Here is a 12,583-nt window from a genome sequence, read left to right on the forward strand (position 1 = left end):
ATTAAATATAAACAAATGTGACTCTTATTCTACTAACTATTTTCTACCTAGTTTTCTCAAGCTTAAACCTATGTCGGAAATAAATGAGATTCTTTTTCGCGTACGCATGGAGTATTAAATATGTTGCGTATAAAAACTAAGTATATAAAAGTAGGACTCAAATTCCACTAATTTTCTCCACCAACTTTGTTTTATGTTTCTTGAAAGTCATGCTTGGGACAACTGTTATGTTTTATGTTTCTCCATCAACTCAAATTTGCCAACATAAGTTTGTGACTAAAACATTTCTAGCATCATCACAGCTTAAGAAGGACAATAAAAATGTTCACTTTGGAGGCTGTAGCAGCTGCTCATTTCTGCCTGTAATTTTTAGAAAGGTTGGCCACAATATAACCCCAAATTAAGGTACCAAAAAAACAACTAACTAACTGGAAAAACACTCATCACTTCCCCTTTATCTTACTCTCTACCTATGAATTCTACAAATTCTACCCGAAAATCTAGCCGGGGATGTGATGAGACAAGAAGAAGCAGGTTCGTATACATCACGGTATCAACAAAGTGGATAACTATAATCACAGCCTTAACCCTGTAAGAACTCAAAGGCTGGATTTTCAAGAAGTTCTTCGGGTAGTTTCACACCTTTGAAATTTAAATCTTGGCGGGAACTGCTGAGTTCTTCAACCGGCAACGGGATGCTGCAGTAAATGAATGATAAATAATTACTCCTTTATTTCGACTGTATGTTATCTCATGAAATTACCTGGAATTATCCTCCAACAGGTACGAGTCGCTATCAGGATCGGTAGAGTCGTCCTCTGCAAGTGACTTTAGCTTAGACATTACCTGTTAAGACTTATAAAGTAAGACATCGGGACTGAATAATATGGCTTATCAGCCACAACGTTGGCTTCGGTTTTCATTGTTGTAGTGAAGTATCTTAGCAAGATGGAAACACAACTTACTTCTGGAGGTACATTATCTGATTCATTCTCATCCCCAAAAATTGTACATATTCTATAAAGCTGCTGACTGCTCAGTATCTGTTGTCAAACAACATTGCATCGATAAATCCGATTAGAAATTATATAAGAAGCCAAATGAAGAAGAACATACACACACTCACACAAATGCATGTATAAGAGAGAGAGAGAGAAAAAGAGAGAGAGAAAGAAACTTACAGGGCAGAGTTCAGTTGTAAGATCATCATAGGTTAGTTCCGCTTTCTGTTGCATAATCTACACATGAGGTAAGTATTTAGCATAACGTCTAATGCCCCACGGTAGAGTGCACTTGAATCAGAGCGGATATATTCATTATTTTGATTGAAGATTGGATGAAATAGTATGCCCAAAAAGATGAAGATATGTCCATCACTACTACAAATGAATACCGAAAATGAGTTTGCTTTCGAACGTACCAGAAGTTTTACAGCCTGCTGCACATATTTTAGTTCATCCAGTGATGAGCCTGCATACTGTAGTACAACAGACAATACTTAGTCTACACTTGTCGTATTACCAAATCAAGGGACGTTATATGACAGTGAGATATAATAACTGCAAGCATCTAGCAGCTTCTGCTAAACTAGGCGTGTAACTGGTTCGAGCTGATCGGTACTGAACTCAGGCTTGACTTGTATCGAGCTTTATCTCACAAACACTTGGAGCCTAAATGAATTTTACTCCATCCATTCCACGTTACTTGAATCATTTCTTTTGGGCAAGAGATTTAAGAAACAACGTTCATAGGATATTTAAACATCGTTTATAGGATATATCAATTTTGCTTAATTTGTCATCTTACTATATTAAACAACGTTCATAGGATATTTAATATAATTGTCACAAATTAATGTATATAATAAGTTAGCAAGTTAACGAATCTATATTTCCAAGATGGTGAGCCAGGTAGTGTAAAGCAGACGCCTGATCATGTAGTTAACGAGCTCGAACGAGCTTTATGGAGTCGAAAACCAATTAGCTTAGCTCATTTTACAGTCCTCTAACTCTAAACATTTATAGCAGCATCGATGAATAACTCAAGCAGAAAGGTCCATACCTCGTGGGTGTCCCCGTACCAAAGTTCAAATTCTGTTAACCCCGTCTTCACATATTCCCCACTGTTGAACGTGCAACACTCTTTATGGCTAAGAAGGCTGAACAAAGTTAAACAAGTTTACAGGTGATGAGTATTGCAGCATATTCAGTAAAGAAGATTGTATATGATGGTATAGGAGATACCTATTAAAGAGCTGAACATTTATATAAGCGAAAATCTGCTCGAAGATTTTCTGGACAAGAATTGGTGGAACCTGAAATATCGACTTCAATAAGATACAGACCAGACTTACACGAGTAAAAACACATGTGGTTTTACGTACGAAGTTATCCTTCAGTGTACTCAGAAGCCCGTTTAAACAATCAATGACGCTTTGCCAGTTCCTAGTAGCACTTTCGCCAGCAGATTGACTCGAGGAATTTTTGAGTGCCTGGAGACCGAACATTTAAATCAGAGGTGTCAAAGAGAAGAAAAGAAGACAACTCAACAATTTAGAAAAAGAGAAAACATTTTCATTAGCATAACGCTTAGTGAATTAATACTGTATACTGTCATAACCTATAGTTTCAGAGTAGTCAAGTGTAAAAATAACTTAAAACTCAAACAAGGAATGAAGAGGAATTTTAAAGGTAATATAAGATAGAATTATATAATTATATATGTATTGGAAGATTATAGAGTTCCAAATAAAGTAAAGTTCTACCTCAATACATAAAGAAAGAGCTGGTGTCAAATCCTTCTTTGCATTATCTCGAGTAATACCGTAAATCTTCTCAATATAAGCAGTCAGCTGCTCCTGGAAAAGTGAAGCTGGATACTTGGCTTCAATCCGTTTTATTCCATCAAGCCCACCTATAGAAATGTTGGCGAAGGATGGGGACCCCCGGAAACTCTGGAGATTCATATTTACTAAGATTTATATCAGAAGGCCTTAAAAATCCACGAATTCATCTTTCAGTCACAACATTTTAGAGCATTAACATGATAAAGGATCATCGTACTTGAGCCATTCTTCCGAAAAATGAGGTGGGCTGAGGAGGTTGCGATGAAGAAGGAGATTTAAGGGTTCGTTGGAGTAAAAACAGTAGTGTAGATGTGTTGCAAAGCCAGTAAGCCATATGACAGTTGTTTTCCTCATCCTGAAACAAAATGACCCGTTTGAGCTGATTAGATATCGAGAAATAAATTGGTAACTAGTGAATGAATGAGGACCTAGAGCAGTCCATATAAACCAGTATCAAGTTTCTCAAACAATAAATTTTCCATATCCAAAATATGCGCGGAATGCTTAGAAATAATTCCTAGTTTACTGTTAAACTTCACCTCTATTGCTGAACCAATGATCTGAATAAGCAGATCAAAAACATTAGTTCTTTCGGCTTCAAAGGATCTCCAGTGGAACAGGCATTTGTAAATTGTAAGTGCAGCAACTGGTTTTCCTTCACTGAAACCGACATCTTTTTTGACGCACTTAATAAGAGTATCTACGGACTCCTGGAACCACGAAATAAAAGAATCAATTACATTCTTGTAAATATAGGCTGGAACAAGTGCAACAATCAGTCTCCTGAATAAAATATGAAGGTCCTAGTTCGGTTGTTTCTAGTTTATTTTGAATCATCTTCAAAAAAATTGAGTACTCAGAAAGGATTACAGGTTACAGGATCTATATGCGACTGCAAATGAGGAATGTACGGTAACTCAGAAATAACTCACACGTTGCCTATCGATGATAGATTTCCTCAGTGCACTATCGGCTTCCGTACCAAATCTTTTACTGGATGCTACGCTCAAAAGTTCCTGTATAGAAGTTTACAAGCACAGTCAGAATGATAGAGAACATAAATTTTTATGTGGTTTCGAACCACCATTTCACATTACACTTACATGCTGCCCATTCTCCCCTTGCTGCACATCAAGGGGACAAAAGGATCAAGCACCAGATGCTGAGACAATTGCTAAATAAAACTGAGGTTAAATACTAACATGAGTAGTTGGAGGTAAATGTCCAGATAGTTTTCCTGAAGGATTATTCATCAAAGCCTGTCGGCGGAGAGAATCTGCTCTTTCCATGTCAGAAATTTTCTCTACAAGTCTAAAAAGATAGAAGATTAATGAATGTACCATAAGGCCAAATAAATACAATCTCTTAATTTCATTAATCTTTTTTTACCTGTGAGAAAGACCAAATATCATCTCTTTTAAAGACTTAAGAAGCATGGCAAAAAATGAACTAATTGTCTGATAGCTAATTCAGGAGACGAAAAAATAATTGTATACCAACCTCTGGTTATCTGCCTTCAGCCTAACTATATCTGTCTCTGCCTCCATAGCTAAAATCTGAACCAATGATTCAGAATTTACCAAAGCCTATCATGAGTTATGGAACATATCTTTCTCCAAGACATAATTAAAGTAGACCTGAAATGTTACCTTCAGCTTTTCATTTTCAGCAGTTAATTTCTGGACTGCTTCATTATCAAATACTAGGCCATCTTTTACAGGAGGACCTTGCTCGGATACTGCTGGAGAAACTTGCTCAGATACTGAAAGAACTTGCTCGGATACTGCTGGAGAAACTTGCTCGGATACTGCTGGAGAAACTTGCTCGGATACTGCAGCAGGAACATGCGCGGATACCTTCTCTAGAGCTTCAGGATCTTTGGTATCTTGAAACTGCGTTCTTATTTCCTCCAAAGCAGATTGTAATTTTGCAATTTCACAATTTTTGGCTTCCTCGATGTCATGCTAGTCAACATAAATTTATATTAATTGAACGGAAATTAACCATATTCTTCACATATTATATGAGGACATTATGGAGAAACACTTGAGCCATTTAACTATCATATGAAAGTAATTACTAAATGCAAAGGGACAAATGTAGTACTCGCTGGCGCTTCTCCAACTCCAACTCTGAAGTCAGCTCTTCAACCTGCTTTTCTAGCTTTTCTTTGGCTTCTTGGAGTGCACCAGTTTCCTTTGCAGCCTAAGATAGTTAGAAAGGAGAAATTCAATTGAATTTATGTTCTTTAGCTCCATAATTGCATAAATAGGATGTTACCCGTTGTAAATGAGAAGTGATGGAAGCACTAAAGAGTATGTGACTGTACTCCATTGCTAATTTACTTTACGAGCAAAGTTGGAAGACTCACCGTTCTAAGTAGCTGTAGTTCTTTGCGAGCTTTAATTACTCTATAAGCACATTGCATTGAAATTGATGCCCCCTTCAAGCGCGAGAAATGATGGCTAGCCAAGTATCCTTTGGAGTGTTTCTGCTTAGACAGAAACAAATGCTATAAAACCTAAAAAAGTGAACAGCCAAATTTCTATATTTGTTTGTAGATCGATAGAAGCTCCACATAATTAGTTAAGAGAGTGATAAAATGGACCAAGGTTAAGAGAGACCCACAAGAATGGGTTGAGAGAATTTTACCTGGATACGAATAGCTGCTGTATTTCTCCTTCTAAATAGAAGCTCACTGCGAGCAGCCATTCCTCTAAGTCCTGCTTGGATAACAGCTGCAGAAGACGATAAAATTGCAAAAGTCTTCCTAAACATAAACATCCTTCCACCTTTCTGGATGGTTGTAGCAGCAATCTTTCTCCTCTTACACTCATATATACACCTTGCAACTTGCCCTGATATTGCGACGTTTAAGTAAATTAGTAAGTTAAAGGAAAGAGCATGAGCGCTAGGTTAGCCATACTTAAACACAGATAAACTACGATATCCTTGAGCATTAATTATACCTCTGCACAGAGTTTGGATTTGTATGGCTGCCGTGCGTAATATAACGAAATTTTTATGCGCAAAGAATGAGCGAAATTTTGTCTGGACTACGCCTGCTGATATCCCAAGGACCTGGTTACGAACAGAATCTAGTTCTGCCATCTGACCAGCTCTGAGACACACTTTAGTTTTGCCAATCTGGAAAATCATGAACATCGAAATGCCGTATGATGACTTGGATCAAATTAAAACTTTACATTATCCATAAGTAAACCATGCAACTACTTCAGGAATTATTGTCGAGTCTTTGAACAAATCATGCTAACTTACTTTAACAGTGCAATCATTTACAGCCATTTATGAAATGTGCACAATGCACACAGTGAAGAGTACCTGATAACCTTGAAGAGCAGCTTTCTGCAAAAGCTTTTTACAACCAGTGACTTCATCGCAACTATCAAAAGTTCAAAGTGTTAAAAATATTGTCGAAAGGTGATGCTAAAATGAGAAGTTTATAAGAAAGAAAAAGCATAAAATAGTTTAAGAGAAAAGCAAATGTACAAGCTAATGGAATTACAAAATTCCTCTGAATCATCATTGCACAAATGCCACAGCCAAATAGATAAACCACTAGTAAGTTGCTCACAACAATGAGTATCTACATGACTACATCAGAAGGAACAAGAAACAACCATACTTCTTATACTGAATGGTTACAGAATAATGTAAATTATGCGTCTATCATGGTCGTTACTGTGATTATAACTCCAAGCAGCATGCAGAAGATATAGAAAACGTGCATGCCTTCATACAAAAATAGGAATATTATTTTTTCTTCTATCCTCAAGTGTTATTTAGAATAATGTGCGTAAGGTTAGAGTAGATATTCCATTTGTGTAGATTATGGGGAATGTTGTTCTTTCATACTTCTTGAGACAACTATGTTTTATCACCACATATGCAGAAGTTACCTTCCATTTGATGCACTAGGATCAAGAATTTTGAAACGGTTTATAAATTCTTGAAAAGTCTTTCGGGTGGGATATCCAGCACAACTGATCCTGATTGCCTCCATAACGCCCTAGAAACCAATAAAGATAAGTAATGATAACACAGTGGTAACACATGCAAAGGCCAGATCCATGTCAAAACATAATGAGTATGGTTAACTACTGATCGTTGTATTGACGAACTGATTGTTACAATGTTGCCACAAAGAAAAAGAAGTAAAGTATAATATCTCTTACCCCACAACGGAGTTGCTGCAGAACATTACTATTCTCAAAGATTGAAGGCTTCAGATAGTTATTAGGTTTTATACAGCGAACATAATGAGGTTCGGTTGCACTAAGAGTCTCAAGCAAAGATTGCAGTTGTTGCTGTATAAAATAAAAGAAAGGGGTGAAACTAGATATACAGAAACAATGTAGCTCTGAATATGTTAAGAGTACATAGAATAGGACCTTGAATCGAGAACCAATAGATGAAAATTTTGATGATTTAGAAGATTCTTCAGGTAAAGGTGGGAAGAGGCTAGAGACAAAGGTGCAACTTGAATTACTAAGGAGATTCTGATGCTCAAAAATAACATAGTCTTTGTTTTTATCCAGAAAAAGTTCCGTCTGGTACGTAACCTGAAATTGTCGGATGCTTTATCAAAAACACACATGCAGCGATATAGGCTTTTACAGTCATAAGCTTCAACTTCATGAACTATTCTTAGTTGCGTATATTAACAATTGCATACCTCACCCGCATAATGGCATATGGTGAAACCAGTGCGTGACAGCTTTGGTTTGCTGAAACGCTTGTGATCTTTGAATGTCTGGTAAAGCTTCTCCGCAAATGTCTCATGCGTAGATCTTGGAAACATACTACAAAAAATTACAAATTCATTAAATTATGGAGTGTCGTTAAATGGCTACATATTCGGTAAACTAGAATCCGAGAAATCATACCAAGCCTCATCAAGGAGAGCAATGATGCCACCTGGTTTCTGGTAAAATTGGTGTAAAATATTGTATCCGAAAACAAGGAAATTACAATCTTAGATATAATTAAAGATAATTGAACTGCAAAAGGAGAGCAGACAAACCTTTTCAATAAGATCAAGAATATCCTGGTTATCTACGAATTCTATGTAACTCCAGTCAATCTCTTCTTTTGTATATTCTTCTTGTTCCATCTTGAAAACGTGCTGCCAGAAAAATAATGTGTTGTCTAGGACTTAGAATTCTAATTCTAATGACAGAGTAATGGGAGTTATTTCAAGAAGAGGTTACAATATTATATACTGACCTGATTGAAATGTTGCTGCAGTTTCTCATTAGTTAAGTTTATGCAAAATTGCTCAAAACTGCAAGAGAAGTATGAAAGTTAGAAACATAAACATCAAAAGGATCTAACTAAAAAGGACTTAGTAGGATACCACAAGTAATCATAACAGAGCTACTAAATCAAAATGAGATTAATTGAAAACTAAAAAGGCTTGTGAAAATGGAAAAAACAAAACTTTAATTTTCATATGTTCTTAGTTATCACAGAGCATAGCATTTATGTCCTTAGACTGCCATCGTGCGGTCTTGCAGTGCTCTAGTTTTCATAATCTTGAGAACTAAGCATACCAGTTAAGCACCTGTTTGTATTGAAACTCTCGAAGCCATAGATATCCAGCAGTCCGATTAAGAGTTTTGACGTAGAATCTTGTCCAATAGAATTGTTGATCTTATCAACTAACCTGACCCGAAAAAAACGCTAGTTAGGAGACTTACACAGTCTCTAGATCTCGTAATACAACAGTTTCCTAGTGCAAACCAGTCAAACAATCTCGAATAGACAATTTTAGCCAAAGCGTCCCTACTGACTGCAGCGTCAGTCGCATTGAGGCTTTTTGTTATGGTCTCATCACGAGTAACCATTACACGTTTGCACAAGGAGTCTTCTAGACATTGTTCGTCACACCTGAAATAGATTCATATGAACTTACATCAGACCACATGTGCAATGCTGAGGAGTTCAAAAAAGAAAAAGAAACTACTTACATCAACAGCTCTGCAACGGTTTTAAGATGGAATCGTGATTGATCATCCTTGGGTTGAGAAGCATCAATATCACTTGCCTTCCCAAACTCAATGTTGCCCAAATGAAGAATTGCAGCCACAACTCGAAAAATTCCGTCCTACAAATGGAATCTTTTAACAAAACTGAAAAAAACTATGCAATCCTAAGTAACACTCGATTATTTAAGTACCTGCTCCTCATCACTGATTCCAACTATATCCATTGCCCTCCTTGTAGTAAGATACTCTTTGGAATCATCAACACCATCCAATTCATAGCAATTAGACTGGTTCAAATAATGGAATTTCCTTGGATTCCCCAGTTTGTATTTTTCAACATCCTGTTACAAAGCACCAAAGGTTGGTGGTCTAAAGAATGAAACTCTAGTATAATGTCTATGAGGTTCAGGACTTGTTATATCAACTTTTATATAATTCAACTGTAAAAAATATACATCTTTCTTGAGAAAATGCACAACTAGCCAACCCTTAGCTGGAAAAACATTGAGCTGGAAACCGTTATACTACCTTTTCTGGCGCAGCACAAAGCATATAGAAGCAGTGATAGTTTCTTTCGGGATCTGAAAGTTGGCAAACTCGTGATCTTTCCAGCAAATAAGTTCTGATTGCAGCTCCAGATATTCTACCCCTATTATTAAACTGAATCTCCACAAATTTTCCGAAGCGACTGTGATCAAAGAGGATTTGAGGCAAAAGTTGATTGAGTCGATTAATAATGGAATTCAGAAAGGTACATTCCAATCAAATTTTAAGTTGACCTTGAATTGTTATTTCTCACTGTCTTTGCATTACCGAAAGCTTCAAGAACAGGACTTGACTGCAAAAAAAATAAATAATAAAAGAGTTGATGCATGAAAGCAAAGCACTAAAAAGAAGTATACGTTTGTTCTTCAATATTTTTCTCTTCCATTGACTGGTGAAACAATAAATCGAGACACAGACCTCGAGTACTTGCTGCTCCACAGTGCGCTTCCCCCCCTCAACCCCGACACTGCCCCCCATATAAGCAAGATATGTCATTAAGCTCTTAGTGCTTTCAGTTTTACCAGCTCCGCTCTCTCCACTAACCAAGATTGCTTGACTTATATCTTCTTTAATCATTTGCCTGCGTTAGCATCAGAAGCGTGCTCGTTGGGAACAAGTGTCAAAAGAATAGCAGGCATATCAACACTTAATCATGGAACAACAAAGGTATTGCCTGTAAGCATCGTCAGCAATAGCATAAGGGTGTGGGCTCAGCTCTCCAATCGCCATTCCTTTGTACTTTTCCATCATATTATCGTTGTAAAGATGGGGTAAACGTTGAAAAGGATTCACAGCTATCAATATGTTACCTGTATAGGTCTACAGAAAGCCACCTCTTTTTAAGTCTCATGGTATGATATGTGGGAAACAAGAATAACATCAGATCCATGAGAGTACTTACATATATTTCATTCATATTATATCTGCATTTCAAATTGTACAGAACACCCGGTTCGTGTAGGTAGGCAAGCTTTGTCATATCATCCACACCCTCAGGGGGAGCCTCGAGATCTTGTGCGTGTACATTTGCTGCATTAACTACAGCCTGAAAGATAAGGATATGGAAAGAAATATCATCGATAATGTAGAATTTTGAAACAAATCCATTGGTTGATTCTCAAACAAGCATCATCGAAATAAAAAGCTTTTCCTTTGTATATTGAGGTTGCCCTGTTAAAAACAATATATTTAGGTCCGCAGTATAAGATGCAAGTCTCATTTACAAGAAATAAATTGAATCAAATAGACTTCACATTTTACTCTAATGTCTTGAGTTCACAATTTTAATTGATGGGCAGAGCACATCGAAGGATAGACTTACTGTCTTTCCCGATGTACAATTTACTGTAATCTGTTGACCGTTTACTTGAACAACCTCCCCATCTAGCCAGGACTCGTCAGGATCCTCGACCCATACATGAGATCCAACTGCTATCTTGGCTCCAACAGTCTGTTTGATAAATGGACAATAGTTAGAAGCAAAGGAAATAGATAAATAATATCTACAACACACCATAAACACTATGAATACAATGATTATTTTTGTTTGGCATGTGTGATAATTTTCACTAAAATAATATCTACAACACACACCATGTGTGATTATTTTTGCTATAAAACCCTGTCCAACATTATGTTTAAATCTACTCGACCTTCAACTAAGAATAACGTAAGTTACCAACAGATAAAACTTTCTGTTTCACAAATTTCATGTTGCACTCATGACCGATTTGTAAACACTAAGCAATTGTAGGCCGAAAAGGTTTCAAACTTCACTTTTACTAACGAAAACCTTAAAAGGCGTGTTGATTTCCGCTTGCTAATCAAGAACCTGAAGTTCTTATGTTATATTAATAGTGATAGTTCATTTCCACAGAGCATGAACCCCTTGATATGAAAATTCATCACTTATGCACATGAGCGGCTTTTCTAATGATTCTGCTTGTAACAAAATATAGTCCAATACTGTAACATTCCAATTAATTTACAGACTTTTCCAGACAGATTCTCGCTAATTCGTGTCCATGTTGCGTTTAGAACTATGACGTTTCATACAAACAACTAAATTATTCACAAGTGCCTTCAATTTCACTCTATACTTCAATTCATTATGAGTAAGCTTTTTTTGGATAATAAGAGCTGTTAAACTTTGCTATGATGAATGCATACACAGTTTATCATGTGGTATCTACATGTGCTTATAGGTAGAACAAAAGAACGAGTTTTCAAGAGTCCGAAAAAGAGAACGTTGGATGCAAAATTTCAGCTGAAAACAAACAACTCTACTGCAAAAAATAACAAAATTTCAAGAAATAATAATGATATTTGAGCCAAATCGGAGCCTGAAGTTCCCAAATACTCCAAGCTTCGGCTTGCAAGGTTATATCTCGGGATTAAATATGATTGTGTTTGGTTCATGAGATTGAATCCCCAACTCAATCCTAAACTACATCTCATAATTAATTTGTCTAGCAAACCGAACAACCACTTAAAATTGACGCAATATATGCAACAAAAATATCTGAACAGATAAAAAAAAGAGGGGAAAACGATACACATACCATTTCCGAAATAGAAAGCAGTCAGACCCCGATAAATTTCTGTTCAAATGCCCAATGCTGGAAACCCCATCAAAAATTTCTTCGAGCAATCCACAATTCCACATACATATCTATCTATATAAACGTATAAATATATAATCGCAATGATCTTCAATGTTATAATCAATCTGTGATCACAGTATATGATATTCCCCCCAATTGAATTCAATCCGATATGAATATGTATGTGTGTGTGAGTTGGTATAAATATAATGGATTACATGCAGATTGATAGATATGAAGAAGAAGGAAACCAAAAAATCTCAGTTGTTGTGCAACTAATTGTTCGTTTTATCTGTGGAAGGAGATTTATTTGCTCTGTGATTTGTCCCCTTGTTTCCTTCTTTTCCCTGTCCTCTCTCTCTTTCTCCCAATTTCTTTCATTTCTGTTAACGTAACCACAACCAGCTGAATACGTACAACGGCGAGATTGAACTATTTTTCACCTACCCATATTGCCCCTCAACACTCACGTTTTTATTATTTTTTTTCTTTTTTTTTCAATACTAATTATAATTTTTATTTTATTTCTGTGGATTTTCATTTAGTCCATTATTTTAGTGAACCCTGCAAAGTTGTAAACT

General features: G+C 36.4%; 1 protein-coding gene across 1 annotated transcript; it reads right to left on the reverse strand.

The window, feature by feature from the left end:
* Nucleotides 1–266: 266 nt before the first annotated feature.
* Nucleotides 267–12,374, reverse strand: LOC121792038 (myosin-6-like). The gene is made up of 38 exons (XM_042189819.1): nucleotides 11,961–12,374; nucleotides 10,721–10,849; nucleotides 10,301–10,444; nucleotides 10,073–10,218; nucleotides 9,817–9,979; nucleotides 9,633–9,691; nucleotides 9,382–9,541; nucleotides 9,045–9,194; nucleotides 8,836–8,972; nucleotides 8,609–8,755; nucleotides 8,430–8,531; nucleotides 8,093–8,150; nucleotides 7,890–7,991; nucleotides 7,753–7,790; nucleotides 7,542–7,668; nucleotides 7,258–7,428; nucleotides 7,042–7,173; nucleotides 6,766–6,875; nucleotides 6,188–6,248; nucleotides 5,815–5,992; nucleotides 5,498–5,703; nucleotides 5,217–5,336; nucleotides 4,952–5,050; nucleotides 4,495–4,809; nucleotides 4,346–4,401; nucleotides 4,048–4,156; nucleotides 3,778–3,861; nucleotides 3,385–3,555; nucleotides 3,063–3,200; nucleotides 2,765–2,953; nucleotides 2,384–2,491; nucleotides 2,244–2,314; nucleotides 2,062–2,158; nucleotides 1,421–1,477; nucleotides 1,182–1,238; nucleotides 966–1,043; nucleotides 764–846; nucleotides 267–698 (listed from the first exon to the last, which is right to left on the reverse strand). Exons 1-38 carry the CDS (start codon nucleotides 11,961–11,963, stop codon nucleotides 584–586), a joined length of 4,470 nt encoding a protein of 1,489 aa, XP_042045753.1. The 5' UTR covers nucleotides 11,964–12,374; the 3' UTR covers nucleotides 267–583.
* Nucleotides 12,375–12,583: the final 209 nt, after the last annotated feature.

Source organism: Salvia splendens, chromosome 2 (genome assembly GCF_004379255.2).
Source record: "Salvia splendens isolate huo1 chromosome 2, SspV2, whole genome shotgun sequence".
NCBI classification, from domain to species: domain Eukaryota; kingdom Viridiplantae; phylum Streptophyta; class Magnoliopsida; order Lamiales; family Lamiaceae; genus Salvia; species Salvia splendens.